Raw genomic sequence first — 23,110 nt, forward strand, 5'->3', positions numbered from 1 at the left:
TCGCAGATGAATCTCCTTAGGCTGCCCCTCCTCAGAGAATCTGCCCGCAGTCCTGGAACCTTCGCTCCGCCCATAAGCGTGTCTCTGTGGGGCTCTTCCACCAAGAAGCCTCCTAGATCCTGGGACCCTGCTCTGCACCTAATCGCCTGGCTATGTGGCCCTCCTTCTGAGCAGCCACCTGGGGCCCCATACAATCGCTCTGAGTCCCAGAGACCCGCCGCACTCCTCTTCCTCCAGACAGCTGCCTGGTGTTCCCGTGTGGTCACTCGGAGTCCAAGCAACTCACTGCATGCCTCTTCCTCCCACCAACCGCCCGTAGCCCTGGGCAATCACTCCGAGTTGAAGTGACCCTCCCCCTTCCTCCTCCTCCTCCAGCAAACCCCCTGGGTGTTCAGGAGCGGTCGCTCTGAGTGGCTCTGAATCCACGTGACCCGCTGCACACGTCCTCAGGGCAGCCGCCCGGAGCTCTGGTGCGGCCACTTGAGACCAAGCGACCCACCACACTCTTCCTCCAGGCAGCCCCCCTGTGTTCAGGAGTGGTCGCTTTAAGTCCAAACAACTCACCAATCGCCTCCTCCTCTGAGCAGCTGCCTGGAGCTCTAATGCAGTCACTGCAAGTCCAAACAACCCGCCACACTCCTCCTCCTCCTCCTCCTCCTACTCCTCCGGGCAGGCCCTGGTGTTCAGAAGCAGTTGCTCTGAGTCCAAACAGCTCACCGCGCCATTCCTCCTCTGGCAACCGCCTGTAGCTCTGGTATAGCCACTCCCAATCCAAGCGGCCACGCTCCTCCTCCTCCTCCTCAGTGCAGGCCCTGGTGTTCTGAGTCCACATAGCTCTCCTCGCCGCTCCTCCCCTGGGCAGCCACCAGAGCCCCAGTGGTTGCTCCGAGTCCCAGCGCTGTGCTGAGCGGCCTCCTCTACAATGCTCCCAGTTGTCCGAGTTCACTGCTCCAGCGAGGGGGGTGGGGGGGGAGGGGCGTCTCGCCAGCAGCTCTACTTCACAAAGTTCCCTGCGTCCTGGGACGACCGTCCCATCCGGGACGCCTCCCCAATGGGAGAGACTCACCCGGCTGCTTTGAGTTGGTCCCAAGTCTCTCAATATCTCCTCTTTTGAATCCTGAGTCCTGGAGCAACATGAAATGCAGCCACCTTCTAGTCCGCCATCTTCGATACAACTAATTTTTGACAGAGGTTAAAAATCAAATAGTTTTTTTTCAATAAATGATGCTAGAGCAAATAGATTTCCATAAAAAACACAAAATGAACCTCCACCTAAATGTTCACACATTACAACAAAGTCTAATAGGAATCAAATTTAAATATAATGCATAAAACTGTAAAACTTTTATGAAAAAAAGTAGAAAAAATTAGGACTGGTATCTGGATATAGAAAGTACTCTTAAAACTTAAGAGAAAAAAATCCAATTAGAACTTTGATAAAAGACAAAGAGGGTACAGATGTCAAATAAGAATATGAAAAGATGATCAACATTTCCAGCCACTAGGGAAAGGCAAATTAAAAGCTCAGGGAGATAGCACAACACGCCTATCAGGTGGGATAAAATTTAAAAAAAAATATTACAATAAGCCTACAAAAAGATGGTTGGCATCATTCATCATTAGGAAAATGCAAGTCAAGATCACAAGATAGTCGTGTATAATTAAATAGAACAAACAATAAAAAACACAAGATACTACTTTATACCCTGTATGTGAGCAAAAAGGTTATACGGTTCCTAAATAAGTAAAATATATGTTGTCATACCACCTAGTAATTGGACTCCTAGGTATATAAGGCCTGAAACCATAGGTCAACTCAAAAACTTATACATGAATGTTCATAGTAGAAAATTTATAATGGCCAAAAGGCAGTAACAACTCAAATGTGCAGTAATAACTCAAACATTCAGTAACTAATGAATTAAAAATGTAGTAATTTCCCTAAATAGCCAATCATTTGACCATTTAAAAGGAATTAAATACTGCTACCACAGCATGGGTCAACCTTCAAAACATGCTAAGTGAAAGGAGCTAGTCACAAAGGAACAAACATATTTTGGCTCCATTTACATGAAATGTCCAGAGTAGAAAAGTCTGTCAACATAGCAAGAAGACAAGTGTTTTCCTGAGGCTAAAGATGATAACTAAAAGGTAAAGAATTTCTTTTGCGGGTAATGAAAATGGTCTATAATGGGTTGTGGTGATAAAATAATTCTGAATATACTAAAAGCCACCAAAATATACAGTTTAAATGTGTGAAATATATGGTGTATGAATCATATCTCAGTAAAACTGCTCCAAAAAAATATAATGGTGAAAGTCACAATAACATAGTAGTCAATAAGAGTACTTCCATCAGAAAAAATGAGTATCTCATTCAGTGTGTTCTCTATGAATAAACCAAATGTGGTAGTTTATTTTGAATTATACTATCATCTTAATTAACCCAGAAGTACTGGCCCCATGGTAAATCTGGAAGTTATAGGTAAAAGCTGGGAGAAACCCAGAAAACCTTAAAGATACATATTCAAAAGCTGCCCATCTGATGACTACAGATCTTCCTTTCCAGCCTCTTGGTTATCACCCATCTAGGTTTTTATCATCTCATAACAGACTAAAATTTCATCTCATAATAGACTATCTACTAATTCATCATTTTCATTTTATTCTCTGACCAACAATGATTTAAGCTCCACTTACAGTTGTTTTTGCACATCCTTGCCTCTTATCATGATGAATTAAAAAGTTCTAGTAGCAGGGCTGGGATTGTAGCTCAGTGATAGAGCTAGCACTCTAGTGGTAGGCCTAGCACATGTGAGGTACTGGGTTTGATCCTCAGCAACACATACAAATAAATAAAATAAAGGTATTGTGTCCATCTACAACTAAACTTTTTTTAAAAAACATGACCTAATTATTTGACTCTTATTATTCTTAGTTCTATATTTTTCCTCTCAATCCACACTTTCTAAACTATATTTCAAGACTTCATCTCTTCTAAGAAATATCATAGACTCCTACATAATTTCCTTTCCTCTGATATTGTCAAGTCCACCTATTAAACTATTGCTAGTGCAACACACATAAAAGATCATCTAAAACAAATAAATCAAATGCAAATCCAACAAAACAATGTCCATATTTATAATTCTGCAGAGGAAATCCATTACCTGTACACCCTTAACTTGAGGCCAAGCACAATGCTTACCATATCTCTCTCCACTTATCTAGTTATTACTAAATCTAATAACATCTAATTTCTATATTTCAAAACTATAGTGGTTAGTTAATACAGCATTTGTCCAGTCATCAGTCTATAATACCTTGTATATCATTTATTTATTAAAATATCCTTTGTTCCAATTGGGTTTTATGCTCCTCAAAGTCAAGAATCATTTTATATCTCTATGTATCATTTACCTCATTATTTTCAGAACAACAGGTAACAACTAATGAAATCAATTTAGTGGATCATAATCATCATTTTAAAAAATATGAAATATCAGAGACCATTATACATAGTAAGGGGTAAAAATGTCTGTTATCAATTTATTGCCTTTAGTTCAAAACATCCTCAGCAAGATCCTCTAGTACATGAGGGCTAGCCACATGCAGCATCTCCCAATGGGAAGCTTCTTTCTTATATCACCTGAAATTTTAAATGCTGCCCTGTGGCTCTTTCCCATAAAGGCTTCCCTGTCACTCCCCTTACCACTTTTCCAAGTGTAGCTATCACTCTCCATATCATTTCTCCAAGAGTACCTATGGATGGCCTCTCATAGTATGTGTTCAGACAGCTTTTCATTGAATTCCAAGCTATGCCATCTCCTCATGGATGGCTTCCCTTAGCATTCCAGAGAACAATTTCCCCAGATTCCCTGAGAGTCACCCAGTGTGGTGTCTTAGTTAATTTCAACCATTTAGTAAGCTGCAATCATGTCCTTTCAACAAGATCCGGCTCTCAATCTTGAGGAAGAAGGAAAGAGGGTCTTCCAAAACTTTTTCCTCCCTGAGTACTCTATCTCAGCAATGTCTGCTCTTCTATATTCTTCAGAATGTTCTTCATCCTTTACTAGACAATTTTCTGCTACCCCAATTTCTTGCTATAGATGGTAATTTTTTTACTAACTTTCCCATTTCAATTTTACTTTTCTTTGATTAGACTTTGACACAATAAGAACTGTTTTGTGAAACATTTATTTCACATGTGTGTGTTTGTGTGTGTGTGCACATGCATGTGAGCATGCACTAGGCCATGACTGTAAACTGCATTTCTTACTTTAGGTCTCAGTTCTGAATTTCTTAATTTCTATATCATGCATAATGGGAACTTAATAAATGAAACAAACATAAGTTCTAAAAGTTGGTTTAATAAAGATAATCATCACCAATTCCTCAGAAAACCTGGAATGGAACTGCCATTTGACCCAGTTATCCCTCTCCGTGGCATATATTCAAAGAAATTAAAATCAGCATACTACAGTGACACAGCCACATAGATGTTTATAGCACCTCAACTCACAATAGCTAAGCTATGGAACCAAACTAGGTGCCCTTCGACAGATGAATGGATGAAGAAAATGTGGTACATATACACAAAGGAATATTAGTCATAAATAATGAAATTATAGCATTTGTCATTAAATGGACAGAACCTGAGACTATCATGCTAAGTGAAATAAGTCAATCCCAAAAACCAAAGAGAATGTTCTCTCACATGCTGACTCACAATAGGGGGCAGTGGAGTGGTACCTCACTGGATTGGACTTGGCGGATGGAAATGGGAATGAATTGGATATAACTTTCCTATGTTCATATATGAATACAGGACCAGTGTTAATCCCACAGCATGTACAAACACAAGAAGGGGAAGTTATACTGCATGTATGATGTATGTCTGATATGTCAAATACATTCTACTGTCATGTATGACTAAAAAGAATATAAATAAATAAACAAATAAATAAATAAAAGATGAACATTTCTCCAAAGCCAATTTTTGGGAAAAAAAAAAAAACACTTTAAAGGGATACTAATAAAAAGAGTGCTAAAATATGAATTATTTAAGGCCATAAGATACACTGAAACAGCTTTGAAACTGCTCTTCAATAAAGTCACATTTAAAAAGAAGATATATAGAAGGTAGAAGAAAGGGCACTGAAAAAGTCACAGCATGATAATTCTAAGACGTAAGAGGAAAACTAAGCTCAAAGTGAAACAGGGTTACAAAAATATTAATAACAATACAAAATGACATATTATAGGTAGAATCAGAACAAAAACATATAGGTAATAGGTTCATTCCTTTGATCATATAGATCATTATCCACATGAGAAAACAGAACTACAAATCTCAACAAATTTTTAACTGGTAGAATATAAATATGGGATAAATTTAATAAATTCATAGTAAACATGGGAAAAAACTATTGAGAAACACACCAGTACCAGTATGTGTGTACACACACACAGACACACACACACACACACGTATACCCACATATATATTATTTAGTGTAATTTGTTTATCACTATTTTGTTTTTATTGGTGCATTTCAGTTGTACATAATAGTTTGGTTCATACTCGTACATGCATGAAATTTAATTTGCTCCATTCAGTTCCCAATGTTCACCCTTTCCCTCCCCTCCATCCTTCCCCTATTTCCCTTCTATTTTTCTGGTCTACCTTCCAATTTATAAAGGTTTAACTGGTGCTTTATTGATGTACATAAAGTTGGTAATGTGGGATCTGATGCCATATCAATGACATTTTATTACATTATAATTTCTTAATCTGTCTTTCATGTTACCTAGCTTATTTTAACACTCACTTTTTAGGCCTACACACATTTAAAGATTCTATGAATTCTTGGAGAATTGACCCCTTTTTTCAATATGTAATGTTCCTCTTCATTCCTGAAAATTTCCTGACTTTTATGTCTGCTGTGAAAATTAATGTAATTAATACTGCTTTCATTTGACTAATGTTAGCATGATATATCTTTCCCCAATCCTTTACTACACTCCATATGTGTATTCATATTTACACTGGGTTCTTGCAGACACCATATGGTTGGGTTTTGTGTTTTGATACAATCTGACAGTCTCTTCTTTTATTTGGTGTATTTATTTACACTACCAATATTCAAAGTGACTACTGATATAATTGGACTGAATATGTACAATATTTGCTACTGTTTTCTATTTATTACTCTTGTTTTTAGTTCCTGTTTTGGCTTTCTACTCTTTCCTGCATTTGTGATTTCACTGAGTATTTTAATGATTCCATTTTCTCTTCTTTCTTAGCATATAAAATTGTCTTCTTTTTATATTTTTAATGCTTGTCCTGGAGTTTGTACTATATACTTATAACTAAGGCAATCCACTTTCAAAACCACTACACCATTTTCACAGGCAGTGCAAGTACCTTACAACAACAAAGTATTCCTAATTCTTCCCTTTCATCCTTTTTATCATTGCTGTCATTAATTTCACATATATATCAGCCATAATCATTGTGCATACTGTTGCTATTATTTTGCACACACTATCATTTGTTACATCAAATAAGAACAAGAAAAATGAAAGTTTAAAAAACATTCCTTCACCTATTCCTTCTCCAATACTCTTCCTTTCCTCATGCAGATATAAATTGTTGATCTATATAATTTTCCTTCTCCTCAAAAAATATAACATTCTTTTTTTTTTTTTGCTACCTGGGAGTGAACCCAGGGGCACTTCACCACTGAACCACATCCAAGCCCTTATTTATTTATTTATTTATTTATTTATAGACTGGGTTGCACTACTTTGTTTAGGACCTTGCTAAGTTGCTGAGGCTGGCTTTGAGGTGCCAGGGGCAAAACATAAACTGTAAAGTCATGGCCCAATTGACCTATTTCCCCCAGTCACAACCTACCTGCCTACAGTTACCACTCAGTCCATTCAAAGAGGTAATCCATCAAATGGATTAATCCGCTGATTAAGTTATATCTTTTATAATCAAGTTTCACCCCTGATTATTCCTCGATTAATACTGAACTTTTAAGGGATATTTCATATTTGAACCCTTACCATAGGTATGTATTCATTTACTATGGCTACTGAAGTAAGTTACTACAAACATGGTAGTTCAAAACAAAAAAATATTTATTATTTTATTGTTCTTGAAGTCAGAAATTAAAAAATCAGTTTCACTTAACCAAAATATATGTGTCAGCCAGGCACACTCTCTTCAGTGATTCGTGTATTTTCTACCTTTTAGAGTTGCATTCCCTGCATCCTTTGGCTTGTGGTCTCGCCTCCATCTCCAAAGTCATAAATGTAGTATTTTGTTTAAATCGCTGCATTGACTTCTTCTCTGGTCCCATCTCCTTCTGCCTCCCTCTTATAATGATACTTGTGATACTTGTGGGCCCCATTAGGGCCCACCCAGTACAAGATAATCAATCCATCTTAAGATCCTTAATATAACAACATCTGCAGAATCAATTTTACCATAAAAGGGAATATTCACAGATGCCAGGGATTAAAACTAGATAAATTGGAGAGCCATTAATCAGTTTACCACAAGGTACAAATGTAAATATTGTATCCAGGCTTAAAAATTAATATTTGAATTTTAAAGAAGGGTAGGAAGAAACCTGGATCAATAGCAGTTCATTTGAAAACAAGATTAGTTGATAAAATCAATGTGATAATCATTTTAACTTGTTTATTAAAAAAAACCTACTCTATCAAAATAAGTAGAGGGTTCTGAAACAGAGGGAGAACAGAATAAGTCAGATCATGGTTGGAATATTATACTTTATTTCCATGGTTTCCAAGACACAATGAAAAACTGATGCCTATCCTGAGGAAAATAAGATGATAAAAGAACTAAAAACTTGGGTCCATAACACATAGCTAATATCTATAGTAAATATGTCAGGTATTATTCTAAATATATTACACACATTGTCTCATTTAATTTTTCAACAACTCTATGAGGTAGATAATGTGTTAATTGTCCCCAATTTTCAGAACTAAGGTACCAATTAAAGTAAGAAATCTGCCTTAAATCAAACATGCAAGTAAACTAAGAGACCAGAATCACAGTCAGGCATTCTGGCTCCAGATCTGGAATGTCCCCCAAAGGTTCATGTGTTGTAGTACTGTTCCCTAACTGGTGACTCTACTGGGAGGTGTTGGAAAGGTTGGAAGTTGGGGCCTCGCTGGATAAGGTGGGTCACTGGGGGTATACCTTTGAAGGTTATATCTTTTCTCCATCCCCTAGAGCACTTGTATATGTACTTTCTCTCTTTCTCTTCCCTTCTCTCTCCCTCTTTGTTTCCTGGATGCCATGAAGTCAACAGATTTCTCTGTCAGAAGTTCCTCAACATGATATTCTGCCTTACCATAGATCTAGAAACAATGGAGTAAAGTTACCACATACAAATACCTCTGAAACTGTGAAACAAATTTAAATATTTCCCCTTCTAAGCTGATTTTCTCATTATTTTGTCACAGCAATAGAAAGCTGATTAACATCATCCCACAACTTAGTCACTATAGTACACTGTATTTCTAAGGTACCAAGGAAGGTTGGAGTCATTTCAGGAGGTAAGTAAAAAATGTCCTTAAATAACTGAAGGATTATCAGATAGAAGAGGAATTAGACATAATTCTGTATAATTATATAAAGCAAGACCAAGACTATAAATTACATGATTAAAGATATTAATAAATCATTATGAATCTGCTTTGTGAGATTGTGAATCTTCTATCAATTTAAATTTTTAAGCAGAAGTTAAACAAAAACTGTTGAAAATGCTCAGGAATGTAGATTGAATGTAGAGGACTACAATTCACTCCTAGCACTAAGAAAGGCTGGTTACTGCTATGGTAGAAAAGGAGCCTGTGTCCAACACTACAACATGTCAGCTCAGGAAGTGACTTTCTCAACAAGACACCTAAAATAAAAAATGTAAAAAAAAAAAAAATCAATAAATGGGATGGTATCAAACTAAAAAGCTTCTTTACAACAAAAGCAACAATCAATAGTGTGAACAGAGAGTATAGAGAACAGAAAAAAACCTTTGCCACCTGGACCTTAGATAGGGTGTTAATGTCCAGAATACACAAAACTAAAAAAAATGAACACCGTCCTCTCGGTGGCGGTGGCCCAGGCAGAGGAGTCCGCGGTGGCGGCGGTGGCGGCGCTGTTCCCCGCGCGGTCCGCGGAGCCGGGTCCGGGTTGTTCGACGTCGGGCGTCGGCGGCACTGCGACCCCCGCCCGAGCCCAACCCCGGGTCCCCTCCCCAGCCGCCCCCCGCCCACGGGCCGCCCCCCGGGCCCTGTGTCCCCTCCCCTGCTGGCGGGGCCCGGACGGAAGATGGTGCAGAAGAAAACAGCCGAACTTCAGGGCTTCCACCGTTTGTTCAAGGGGCAAAATCCTTTCGAGCTGGCCTTCTCCCTAGACCCAGCCCCCCACGCGGACTCAGACTTCAGCCCGCAGTGTGAGGTTCGCCCTGACATGCCCACAAGCCAGCCCATCGACATCCCAGATGCCAAGAGGAGAGGCAAGAAGAAGAAGCGGTGCCGCGCCACCGACAGCTTCTCAGGCAGGTTCGAAGATGTCTACCAGCTGCAGGAAGATGTGCTTGGGGAAGGGGCCCATGCCCGCGTGCAGACCTGTGTCAACCTCATCACCAACCAGGAGTATGCCGTCAAGATCATCGAGAAGCAGCCAGGCCACATTCGCAGTAGGGTGTTCCGGGAGGTGGAGATGCTCTACCAGTGCCAGGGACACAGGAATGTTCTGGAGCTGATTGAGTTCTTTGAGGAGGAGGACCGTTTCTACCTGGTGTTTGAGAAGATGCGGGGTGGCTCCATTCTGAGTCACATTCATAAGCGGCGGCACTTTAACGAGCTGGAGGCCAGTGTGGTGGTGCAGGATGTGGCCAGCGCCTTGGACTTCCTGCACAACAAAGGCATCGCCCACAGGGACCTAAAGCCCGAGAACATCCTCTGCGAGCACCCCAATCAGGTCTCTCCCGTAAAGATCTGCGATTTTGACCTGGGCAGTGGCATCAAACTCAATGGGGACTGCTCCCCGATCTCCACCCCAGAGCTGCTTACCCAGTGCGGCTCTGCTGAGTACATGGCTCCTGAGGTGGTGGAGGCCTTCAGTGAGGAGGCCAGCATCTATGACAAGCCCTGCGACCTGTGGAGTCTGGGTGTCATCCTCTACATCCTGCTCAGCGGCTACCCGCCATTCGTGGGCCACTGTGGCAGCGACTGTGGCTGGGACCGTGGGGAGGCTTGCCCTGCCTGTCAGAACATGCTGTTTGAAAGCATCCAGGAGGGCAAGTATGAGTTCCCAGACAAGGACTGGGCCCACATCTCCTTCGCCGCCAAAGACCTCATCTCCAAGCTGCTTGTCCGTGATGCCAAGCAGAGGCTGAACGCTGCCCAAGTCCTGCAGCACCCCTGGGTGCAAGGGGTCTGCTTTCTAGCCCGAGTCTGCTGTCTTGTTGCAGTGTGCCCCACAGAATACCCTGCCAACGCCCATGGTCCTGCAGAGGAACAGCTGTGCCAAAGACCTCACGTCCTTCGCGGCCGAGGCCATTGCCATGAACCAGCAGCTGGCTCAGTGCGAGGAGGACGCGGCTGAAGAAGAGGCCGCAGGGCAGGGCCCGCCCCTTGTCATCAGACCTACCTCACGCTGCCTGCAGCTGTCCCCGCCCTCTGAGTCCAAGCTGGCCCAGCGGCGGCAGAGAGCTAGCCTGTCCACCACCCCCGTGGTCCTCGTGGGGGACCACGTGTGACCCCCAGCCTCCTCTCTGTACATAGGTCACCCCCTTTCCCATCAGACCTAAAAGGTTTTGGAGCTGCGGCCAGCCGGGGACCAGGGGCTCCCTCCCCCTGCTCCAGCGTGTTCCTGGGCCCAGCTCAGCTGGGGTGTTTTATAGAAGGTTTTGCTGTTGGTTTTTCCCCTTTCTCCCTTGTTCCTCTATTTTTTGTTTTTGTGTTTCGTTTTTTTTTTTTTTCTTCTTCCTTTTGACGGTGTTAAAAGCAAAGCAAGTGCCCCGGGGAGGAGAGCGGAGGGCGTGTGGCTGGGCGAGCCCCTCCTGCCACCTGCCCGTGACGCTCACCGGTACTGTGAAGGTCTCTGTGCCCCCCACCCAGTCACCTGTGCCCCCAGCTGCCTCCCTCATTGCCTGCTTCCAGCCAGTTTGCGGTCTTCCAGTGCTGGGGGTTTGCACAGGGCCCCGCCCCCATCCCTGCCCACCCTCAGTATTTTCAGGGACAGCCCCCTTTCCCAGTGAGGAAACAGAATCCCCTCCATTGCTCACCCCCAGGACACCCTGGCAGCCTGGGCAGGGGTGGGAGGCCTTATCTGTGGAAGGGGCGCTGGGTTCTGGAGGTGGGTAGCACCAGATCCCCAGCCTGGGCCCAGGCTCACCTGCTCACCTGCCCTGCCCCTTAGGAGCTGACAATCGGGGCTTCTTCCCAAGCTTGTCTGAGTAGATCCCTGCCAGCTGGACTTGGTCTCTGACCTTGACCTTAAACTGCAGCTGGTATGGAGACACATCCACTGCTCCCTCCCACTCCCCCAGGGACTGAAGCTGAGCCTGACCAACAGTCTGCCCCCAGCTGGTTCTACCAAGGTGGGTGAGGGGCAGGACAGGTGCCCATCAGCCAACATGGGGTCCCAAGGTGTCTCCCACCCCCAGGGCACCCGAGTGCCCCTTCTCAGGGCTCAGTCTGACTATGCCCATGTCCTGCCCCACATTTGCCCTGGGTCTGGGCTGTGGAAATTCGCCTCCTACCCATCCCCAGAGCTGGGGCCAGACCCAGGGGTACCCCAAATCCCTCCCATCCCCACCTCAAAGGGCAGCGACTTGTGTGTGCCCACCTTCAGGAAAATGGCTGCAGCTTGGCCTCCCTTGGGGCCACCAGGAACGGCCAGGGAGGGGCTGATGGGTGCCCCAGCTCTGACCCACCGCACCTGGTCAGCCGGCTGTGGGGCCTGGGAGACGGCGGCCGGGTCGGTGGCCGTGAACTACTATGCAATACCAGTTCCCATTTTCTATGTGCATGCGCAGCCCTGCTGGTCGGGGGCAGCAGGGGCTCTGGGCACGGCCCAGTCCAGTCCAGGCCTGCTCAGGTGTCTTGGGGCAGGGACTGGGCAAGCCCCCGGCCTCGGGATCCGGGTTGGGGTCCTTCGTCGCGTTAGTTAGTTTTTAACCACCATTTGACTTGCTTCCCTGTTGAAGAATACTTGAATGTCGGAGGGGCCTCACGGGTGGGGCTCAGACACTGCCCAGCCCCTCACCGGCGTCGTCACGGTCTGGTGGCCTGCGGGGGCGACGTCCCTACCCAATCCTCTGCCCTTCTGTATCTGTGGACTGACCTTTCCAAAGACCCGGGGCGGGGTGCCGCCCGGGCCGCCCCCTTCTCTCCCCTGGTGGCTCTGCGCTTGGCGCCTGGGGATTCCCTGCCTTTGTGTGAGACGAGGGAACGGGCCTCCCCAGCCGCGGGGCCCTGGCCACCTTGCCCCGAAGGCTGCCAGCAGCTCTCAGCCCCCTCCCCGGAGGCGGGCTGCCACGTCCTCTCCCGCTGCCTCCACGCTGCGACCCGAGGACTGGCTAGAATGTTACTGTGAATGGGCCGCCGTCCAGCTCCCGGCGCTGGGTAAGGGCCGGTTGCTCGCCACGTGGAGAGGCCCAAGGCTCGCAAGAACCTAAGCAGAAAGTGGGGCGAAGACATCAAGCACTTTAACTCCATTGTACCAGGTGAACTGACAGCTCGAAAGTCTTTCCCTTACACCAACTGTCGATGCCAGAATTTTGTATTCTGTTTTGTAAGGATTTAATAAAAACCGAAAAAATTAAAAAAAAAAAAAAAATGAACACCAAAATAACAAATAACCTAATCAATAAATGGGCTAAGGTACTGAGCAGACACTTCACAGAAGATACACAATCAATAAATACATGAAAAAGTGTTCAACATCTCTGGTAATTAGAGAAATGCAAATCAAAATTATGATTTCATCTCACTCCAGTCAGAATGGTAATTATCAAGAATACAAGCAACAATAAGTTGGTGAGGATGCAGGGGAAAAAGTACAGTCATACATTGCTGCTGGGACTGCAAATTTGCAACCATTTTGGAAAACAGTATGGAGATTCCTTAGAAAACTTGGATTGGAATTGCCATTTGACCCAGCTAATAACACTTTGTCTATACCCAAAGGACTTAAAATCAGCATACTACAGAGATGCAGCCACATAAATGTTTGTAGCACCTCAATTCACAACAGCTAAACTGTGGAACCAATCTAGATACCCTTCAATAGATTAATGGATAAAGAAACTGTGGAATATATACACAATGGAATATTACTCAGTCCTAAAGAATAATGAAATTATGCCATTTCCAGGTAAATAAATGGAGTTGGAGAATATCATGCTTAGTGAAATAAGTCATTCCCAAAAGAACAAAGGCTAAATGTTTTCTTTGATATGTGGATACTGATCCATAATGGGAGTAGGGCAAGGGAAGAATGAAGGAACTTTGGATTGGGCAGAGGGGAGTGAGAAGAGGGGAGGGAGTATGGGTAGAGGAAAGATGGTAGAATGAGTCAGACATCATTACCCTATGTACATGAATGATTACACAAATGGTGTGACTATGCATTGTGTACAACCAAAGAAATGAAAAGTTACGCTCCATTTGCATACAATGCATCAAAATGCATTCTGGGGGCATGTATAACTAATTAGAATGAATAATAAAAGACCAAATAACACAATCAATAAATGGACAAAGGAACTAAGCAGACACTTCTCAAAAGAAGAAATAAGAATGTTCAACAAATATATGAAAAATGTGCAACATCTCTAGCAATTAGAGAAATGCAAATTAAAAGTACAATGAGATTTCACCTCACTTCAGCCAGAATGGTAATTATCAAAAATACAGGGCTGGGGTTGTAGCTCAGTGGTAGAATGTTTGCCTAGCATGTGTAGCTGGGTCCGATCCTTAGCACCACATAAAATAAATAAACAAAATAAAGGTATTATGTCAAACTACAATTAAAATATAAAAAAGAATACAAATAACAATAAATATTGGTGAGGATTTGAGGAAAAGGGTACACTCTTAATTGCTGTTGGGACTGCAAAGTGGTGCAACCACTCTGGAAAGGAGAAAGGAGATTCCTCAAAAAACTAGTAAAGGAACCATAATTTGACCTAGTTCTCTCACTCTCCAGTATATATCTAAAGGATTTAAAATCAGCATCCTACAGTGATGCAAGCATATAAATGTTTATAGCAGCAACATTCACAATAGCTAAGTTATGGAGCCAACCTAGGTGCCCCTCAACAGATGACTGGATAAAGAATATGTGATATATATATACACAATGGAATATCACTCAGCCATAAAGAAGAATGATTTTATGCCGCTTGCCAGTACATGGATACAACTAGAAACTATCATGCTAAGTGAAATAAACCAATTCCAAAAAACCAAAGGTCAAATATTTTCTTATATATGAATGTTAATTCACAATAAGGGTGGGAGGTGAAGAATAGAAGTTCAGTGGATTAGATAAAGGGGAATGGAAGGAAGGAAGTGGAGATAGGAATAGGAAAGACAGTTAAATGAATCTGACATAATTTTCCTATGTCCATATATGAATATACCACAGTGTATCTCACCATCATGACATCCACAAGACTGGGATCCTAATTAGCAAAAGATATATTCCATGCTTGTATAATTCTATAGAAATGGATTCTATTGTCATATACAACTAAAAACAACTAATAAATCTGACTCAACAGAAAAAAAAAAAGAAAGGAAGAAAGAAATAGAGAAAGAGAAAGAAAAGGGGCCTGCATAGTTTACAAAGTCGCTCCAGGGGAACTCTTTTATCATCAGCCCTAAGGTCAATCTTATTTCCTTCTTTTTGACTATCACTATCTAAAATGATTTTTTTAAAAAGACGGGAAAGACTGTGAATGTTAGTTTCATTCAGCAGCCTGGGAACCTTCCACAGGTTAATTCAAACCTTGCCACACTCACTATCACAGCAATATATTTCACAGCCATATATTAAGACAACAGTTTTCAGGTATTTAATTTTACCATGAGACACAGAAAATACATTTTATATCATTATTAAGTAAAAACATGTTTCATAAGAATACTTCCTTTTAGTATAACCAATTCACTTGCATTTTCTATTTTTGTCTATTTCCTCTTCTAAAATTGTCAATCATAACTCATAAAATTGATTTCATGACTCTATTAATGGGTTTTAACTCAGTTCAAAATGCTTGAGCTAAGAGTAGTATTGACCTGTTGCTTCTCACATATTTCTGAAGTTTTCTACTTACATAAATACCAGTTTTCTGTAATTTTCTTTCCCTGATTGACTTTTTCATCTAGAGATCTGTTCTTCCACCTTGTTTTTTTCTTAACTATTTTTAGCTGTAGATGGAGATGGACATAATACCTTTATTTTATTTATGTGTTTTTATGCAGTGCTGAGGATCGAACCCAGTGCCTCACATGTGCTAAGAAAGTGCTCTGGCCACTGAGCTATAACCCCAGCTCCTTTTCCACATTATTTAAGCAACCCTGCACCATGGTCAGATTCTAGACCTTTTAACTATAATGATACCAGTTCCAAAATCTCATTTTTATGCATTCTACTCTAACCCTTATCTTTACTGACTCTCTGGATAATGAGCACTCATAAAACTATTGATTGCATAGCCATTTGTCTACCTCACCATCTTTGACTATCATTCTACTGTCCTTTCATGTAATTATAGAGCATAGACTCCATAAGCTAGCCCATAATTATCTCTTGTATATGCCTTCAACTCCCTTGACAGTCTCCTCCTTTGTCACACTTCCTTGGGAAATCACAAACCCTGGTTAAGTCCAATTAATTCATATCCCTTCTCAAACAATATAGTACTAAAGCCATTAGGTGAAATAAAGCAAATGCAAGGAAGGTGTCCACAGTAGAATGGGTAGCTATGGTAGCTTGGAATGAAGTGTAAGTCCCTCAACAGAGTGAAGAAGGCATCTTCCCAGAGGGCACAGAGTCCAAAGGGTTTGGAAAGGACCCATGATGGAGAAAAGATACCTGGTGTAGAGTAACAGACCTTGAATATAATGATCAGGTTATTCATTAGACTCAGGAGACTTAGAGACTTAGAACCTGAGTGTATTCCATGCATTGTGAGGGAGATATCCCCCAGCATGAACAATAAATTTGTTGTTCTTAAGCTACCCAGTTTATGGCATTTTGTTATAGTAACCCAAACAGACTAAAATACTTCACCCTACTTTGACTTCACATTCATTATCTTGAGTTTTGATATTCAAATGTTGGTATGTCCCTAGTATGGAAAGCCATTTGACTCTGCTTGGGTTTAATATCACATGCTATACCAGCCTAAGTTACTAGTTGCTTGTTTTGTTTTCCTTCACTAGATTCTTTACTTCCCTGACTATAAATGTTGGAATGTGTTAAGACAAGTCCTTGGTTTTTATTAGAACTCATTTCCTAAGTAATTTTATTAAATCTCATGGCTATAAATATCATTTACATTCTAACTACTCTCAAATTTATATTGCCATCTCTGAAGTCCAAACTTGTAAATCTAATTGTATATAGCCATAATCATTCGAATTATCTCAAATTTAATACATCTATAATACAATGCTTAATTCCCAGCCTCAGTTCCATCAAACCTGCTCCTCCCCAATTACCTCCCTTTTCAGTTAATTTGCTTAATTCACTTAATATGCTGCTCCATTCTGTCTAAAGTCCTTGGAAACAACCCTGATTATTCTCACAAACAAAATGAAATCCATCAGAAATTTTGTTGTTTAGCCTTTAAAATGTGTTCAGAATGTCTGAAAAAAGATGGTATAGATGCAATTTTCTGTTACTCCCCTTTAAATACAACTAAACACTCTGAAAACAACTGAACCCACAAGATAAATTGCTCTGAAATATGAAAATAAGGTGGTTAGGAACCATATAATTTGATAACCATATAATCTGAGTTTTCTATATTTCTCTAAATTTCCCAGAATAGGCATTGGGAGAGGCCTGCAATACCAAAAAACCAACAGACAAATAAAAACAAAAATAAAAAAGTACAACCCGATTTCTCTGGCCTAAGTACTGGGAAAAGAGAAGCCCAACCAAGATCTACAGGAAAGCCTCAACCCTTGCTCCAAAACTGAAGCACCTGAGGATAACCTATTTTGCTCAGAGAGGCAGAACTGTGACACAAGTCTCTGGCTGATCCAACCTCTATTTCACAAACTGGAAGTTAGTAGGTATGCTGATATACCTATAGATGGGCTATCATAACTTCTGATACATAATTAGGACACTGGCAGCCCAGGGGGAAGCAGTAAAGCTCCAGGTGGCTAATCCAACCCTGGCTCAATACCTGTGGTGTTTACTGGTCCACCTACAGTGGAAACAGCAAAGTGCTGAACCTATCCAATTTCCATCCTATACTCAGGACATCACCATCACCTAGGTGGTCCTCCAACTAGTGGCATAAGGAAAACCAATCCTGGGGATTATCCCCCAAAGTAGTAGGATAAGGTGTTCCAATGACACCAGGTAGCCCAGGAAAATGCTTTATGCCCAAGCAGGTTGCACAAATAAGGAATAAGAAGGAACATCAGAAGAACAAAACAGATCAGAGTACCACTGAAAGAGATCTAAAAACTGAAACACAAAACATTAGGTCAGGGCCTGTATTCTCAACCTAAAAAGGATTATTGTTTGCTAAAACAGAAGACTTAAATAGGATCAAAAGACTCCCCAAAATACCAATAAAAATGTCCAGGATTCACTGGAAAATCACTCCTCATACCAAGACATAGGGAAACTTCAAATTGAATGAGAAAATACAATTAACTGAACATCAATACCAAGATGGATTCAGGAATTTTTAAAGTCACTGTCATAAAAATGCTTTGACAAGCAATTAAAAATTATCTTGAAGCAACTGCAAAGGAAAAAAAAATCTCAGCAAAGAAATGGGAGATAGTTTTCCAAAAAAGAACCAAATACAAATCACATAACTGAAAAAATACAATAGCCATTTTTTAAGTTTCAAGATGAATTCAATACTAGAATAGAGATGAAAAAGAACAGAATCAGTGAAGCACTTACCCAATCTTAACAAAGAGTGAAAATAGCATGAAAAAAATTTAAAAAGAGAGCGATAGGCATCTGTGGAGCCATGACAAAAGATCTATTATCTGTTCGTGTCATCGAAGTTAAAAAAAAGGAGATAAGAAAGAATGCATTCAAAGACCAAGTAGAAATGCAGGGAATGAACAAAAAACAAATAATAAAATGGAGACTGGTAATGTCAGCAAGATGGGAGAATAGAAAGCCTGAGACCCTCCTTTCTCCAATGGATACACCAACTCAACAATAAATTCCTAGACTAATTCACATCATAAGAAATTCTGATGCCAGTTAATAGGATTCTGCATCCCAGGCAAACATAAAATCAGTCATATTGCTGGAGAAAAATTTGTAGTACTTACTTGCCATCTTCACCCAACTCAGCACAGGGAACTCAGGAGAAAACTCAATTATTGACTTCTTTCTGAGGATAAAGAAAGAAGACTGGAATATATATCCGATATTCATACTTTTTTTTGTTTTTTGTTTCTGATTTTTGGTAAAAGGCTAAGGAACTGAGTTATATCTTGCCTGAATCTGAGCACTGGTGGGAAGGAGTGCCAGGTTGGGGGCCAAATAGAATGAGGGTAAAGGCCTGGAGCATTCACTCACATAGTACTCCCACCCCCATTTCAGCATGGAACAAAATGGTGAAAATTCCCAACTCTTAGATTCTCCCTGGGGAGCAAGAGTTGGAGCATGTATCCAACATGCTATCTTTTGGGGGAGCCAACCAAGGTGTAGGTTATGTCTCACCTGTCTGACAAGGCTCACAGGACCCAGCATACTCTAAATGCCTTGGAGCCACTAAGAATAAAACAGATCAGTGTGGGGTGACTTGCTGCTGCTCCACAGGACATATAACAGAACAGAGAGTTCAGTACAGCTCAGTGGTATCTAACTCTCGGTGAGAGGGAGAAGAGTGGTGTAGGTGTCCAACATGCTAATTTTAAGGGGGCTGTCCATCGGATCAGTTTCTTTTTCACCAGATTCAAAGAACTAATGAGACCCAGCATAGTCTACAAGCTTGAGGGTTACTAAGAACTAAATGGAGACGGGCAGCCTACTGCTATTCTCCCCTACAAAGAATATGTAGTACCACAGACCAATACCAAAGGGAGGCAAGATATTATTCGCTGAAAAAAGGGAATGAGCAAATCCTTCTAATCAGTAATTTGCAAACTCAAATTCAAAGAAGCACTCCTAGAAAAGATTTAAGAGGCCCCTAGAACCTCTAACCAGCATGATAGGGGAAAGTATTTCCCCATATGAATCAAGTCAATAAAGATTTAGAGAAGTGAAAATTTTTTTCAAACACAAAGATATGAAATACATGAAGGAAAAGGAAACACAGTCACCAAAAAGCAACAGAAAAAATCTCTAAAAATTGTCCACAGCAGAAAGAAGGTGTACACATTACATGACAAAGAATGCAAAATAATCATCATAAAGATGTTCAATAAGAATTGATGAATATAAAAAGGGACTAGAAAACATGAAGACAAGTAATTTGAAATTATCAGTCAGAGGAGCAAAAATAGGAAGAAGAATGAAGAAAGTCTAATGGATTTCTAGAAAAACATTAAGTGGATCAGTATATACAATATGAAAATAATAGATCAGGAGAGTAAAAGGGAAGGAAATTCTTAAAGAAATAGTAGACTGAAAGTCATAAGCATAGGAAATGAAGTGGGCCTCCAGATCCAGGAAGCCCAACAGAACCCAACTAAGATGAAAAAAGGAATTTAATATTGGAACATACAACAACCACATTGTCGAATGTCAAATACAAACAGAATTTCAAAAGGAAGAAGAGGAAAGTTCATCATTATGCACAAGGCTACGGACAGAAACCTTTCTGTCCAGAAAGGAATGAAACAATAACTTCAAAGTGCTAAAACAAACACGCACAAAATAGTCAACCAAGAATACTATATCCAGAAAATAAAAGTAGGGCTTCACAAAAAACAGAGATATATTTTCCCACGTAAACAGAAGCAGAGGGAGTTAATCACCACTAGATTTGCTTTATAAAAGTTATACCTGGGGAGCAATCCAAGATGGCAGACTAGAGGGTGACTGCATCTCCAGTCGCTCCAGAACCCAGGATTCAAGAACGGAGGCACTGAGAGACTTGGACTAAAATAGAGCCATGGGGTGAGTCTCCCCAACCCGGCGAAGCTCAGCCCTGGCAGCAGGCCAGGATATGAGCGGCTTATTAGAGTAGGGCAGGGCAGCTAGAATCTTCCCCAGGCAGCCATGCGCACTCCGGTGGTGGGCTCCTCCCACAAGGCAAACTTCTCCAGCTTCTTGGAGCAGGCCCCCCAGTGAGAGCCTTTCTGCACAGAACCAGCTCCCAGTCCCTAAGCCAGCACAGCGAGCTCCGGCCTGCAGGTAGCTTCAGGGACCGGGAGAGGGCAGGCAGGGACTTCCCCAAGCAGCCAGGCTCCCTCCGGTGGGAAGCGCCTTTGTAGGCTGGCATCTTGGAGCAGACAGCCCAGTGAGAGCCTTTCTACACAGAGCAAGCCACAAGTCCCCAAGCCAGCGGAGACCTCCGACCCGCAAGCAGCCTCTGGGACCAGAGCAGGGGGGCCAGAGAACTCTCCAGGCAGCCCTGCCCCATTTGGCCACAGGCTCTTTCCACGGGGCGATCCAAGATGGCGGACTAGAGGGTGACTGCATCTCTAGTCACTCCAGAACCCAGAATTCAAGAACGGGGAGAGATTGAGAGACTTGGACTAAAATAGAGCCATGGGGTGAGTCTCCCCCACCGGATGAAGCTCGGCCTGGGCAGCAGGCACAGATAGGGGCAGCTTATCAAAGCAGGGCAGAGCAGCTAGAGTCTTCCACAGGTAGCCTTGCACACTCCAAAGGTGGGCTCCTCCCACATGGCCAGCTTCTTGGAGCAGGCCCAGCAGTGAGAGCTTTTCCACACAGAGCCAGCTCCAAGCCCTGGAACCAGTAGCAGGCTAGGGGCAGCTTTCTTCGGAAGCACTGCATTATCGAGTTCCTCCAAGACTTCAGGCTACTAAAGGCAGGAAGGTGATACTCTAGAAATCTACAGGGACACTATAAGCCAATAGAGGAAATCTGCAATATCTCAGAGTCCCTCTGATATCTGATCAATATGAGAAAAAAAGAGAAGAAAATGTCCCAAACAAACCTAGATACTATATCAATAAAAGCCAAAGACAGCACAGCAGAAGAAATGTCAGAAAGGGAGTTCAGAATGTACATAATTAAAACAATCAGGGAAGCAAACAAGGAGATGAAAGAGCAAATGCAGGCATTGAAGGAGGAGATGAAAGAGGAAATACAGGCATTAAATGAACGCACCAATCAACAGTTAAAAGACCAAATGTGGGAAGCAAGAGATCATTTCAACAGAGTTAGAGATAATGAAAAAAAAAAAACAAACACAGAGAAGATGGTAAGAAATCATGAACAGAATCTACAAGAATTATAGGATACCATGAAAAGGCCAAATTTAAGAATTATTGGGATTGAGGAAGGCTTAGAGAAACAAACCAAAGGAATGAACAATCTATTCAATGAAATAATATCAGAAAATTTCCCAAATCTGAAGAATGAAATGGAAAACCAAGTACAAGAGGCTTATAGGACTCCAAATATACAAAATTACAACAGACCCACACCAAGGCACATTATAATGAAAATACCTAACATTCAAACTAAAGACAGAATTTTAAAGGCCGTGACAGAAAAGAATCAAATTATATTCAGGGGGAAACCAATGAGAATATCAACAGATTTTTCAATCCAGACCCTAAAAGCTAGAAGGGCCTGGAACAACATTTACCAAGCACTGAAAGAAAAAGGATGCCAACCAAGAATCTTATACCCAGCAAAACTTACTTTCAGATTTGACGATGAAATAAGATCCTTCCATGATGAACAAAAGCTAAAGGAATTTACAAAAAGAAAGCCAGCATTGCAGAACATTCTCAGCAAAATATTCCATGAGGAAGAGATAAAAAACAACGATGCAAATCAGCAACGGAATGAACTACCCTAAAGGAACAGCCAAATAAAGGGGAAACCAAATCACGTCAAAAAAGAAAAATGAGTCAAATGACTGGGAATACAAATCATATCACAATAATAACCCTGAATGTTAATGGGCTGAACTCATCAATCAAAACACATAGACTGGCAGAATGGATTAAAAAGAAAAATCCAACAATGTGCTGCCTGCAAGAGACTCATCTCATAGAAAGAGATTCCCATAGACTAAAGGTGAAAGGATGGGAAAAAACATGCCATGCACACGGACATAGCAAAAAAGCTGGAGTATCCATCCTCATTTCAGATAATGTGGACTTCAAGCCAAAAGTAGTCAGAAGGGATAAAGAAGGACATTACATACTGCTTAAGGGAAGCATAAATCAGCAAGACATAACAATCATTAATATCTATGCTCAGAACATTGGCTCATCCATGTACTGCAAACAAATCCTTCTCAATTCCAGAAATCAAATACACCACAACACAATAATACTAGGCGATTTTAACACACCTCTCTCATCGCGGGATAGATCTTCCAAACAAAAATTGAATAAAGAAACCTTAGATCTCAATAACCCAATCAACAATTTAGACTTAACCAACTTATAAAGAATATACCATCCAAAAAAGAACTAATACACTTTCTTCTCAGCAGCACATGGATCCTTCTCTAAAATAGACCATATTTTATGCCACAAAGCTACTGTTAGCAAATACAAGAAGATAGAGATACTACCTTGTACTCTATCAGATCATAATGGATTGAAATTAGAAATAAACGACTGAATAAAAAACAGAAACATCTCGAATACTTGGAGATTAAATAATACACTATTATATGATGAA

At 41.6% G+C, this 23,110-nt stretch overlaps 2 protein-coding genes across 9 annotated transcripts in view; one reads left to right on the plus strand and one right to left on the minus strand.

The window, feature by feature from the left end:
• ZC3H12B (zinc finger CCCH-type containing 12B) overlaps nucleotides 1–23,110 on the minus strand; it is a 359,165-nt gene that overhangs the window by 313,012 nt on the left and 23,043 nt on the right. The window contains exon 2 of one of the 8 annotated variants that reach the window (XM_079124098.1): nucleotides 18,601–18,662. The exons of the other annotated variants lie outside the window; for them this stretch is intronic. The gene's annotated coding sequence lies outside the window, so the exon portion shown is untranslated. The remainder of the gene's footprint in view (nucleotides 1–18,600; nucleotides 18,663–23,110) is intronic. 8 annotated transcript variants of the gene reach the window in all.
• On the plus strand, nucleotides 9,161–12,047 carry LOC306651800 (MAP kinase-interacting serine/threonine-protein kinase 2-like). The gene is made up of 2 exons (XM_079124658.1): nucleotides 9,161–10,483; nucleotides 10,521–12,047. Exons 1-2 carry the CDS (start codon nucleotides 9,374–9,376, stop codon nucleotides 10,806–10,808), a joined length of 1,398 nt encoding a protein of 465 aa, XP_078980784.1. The 5' UTR covers nucleotides 9,161–9,373; the 3' UTR covers nucleotides 10,809–12,047.

The sequence above is a fragment of the Sciurus vulgaris genome (genome assembly GCF_902686455.1).
Source record: "Sciurus vulgaris genome assembly, chromosome: X".
Taxonomy (NCBI): Eukaryota; Metazoa; Chordata; class Mammalia; order Rodentia; family Sciuridae; genus Sciurus; species Sciurus vulgaris.

What these genes read in the sequence shown, in the direction of transcription:
- LOC306651800 (XM_079124658.1), top strand. Translation starts at nt 9,374, where the DNA reads ATGGTGCAGAAGAAAACAGCCGAACTTCAGGGCTTCCACCGTTTGTTC. An exon ending in AGCACCCCTGGGTGCAAGGG is followed by an intron (nt 10,484 to 10,520) that starts GTCTGCTTTCTA and finishes GTCTTGTTGCAG; the next exon opens with TGTGCCCCACAGAATACCCT.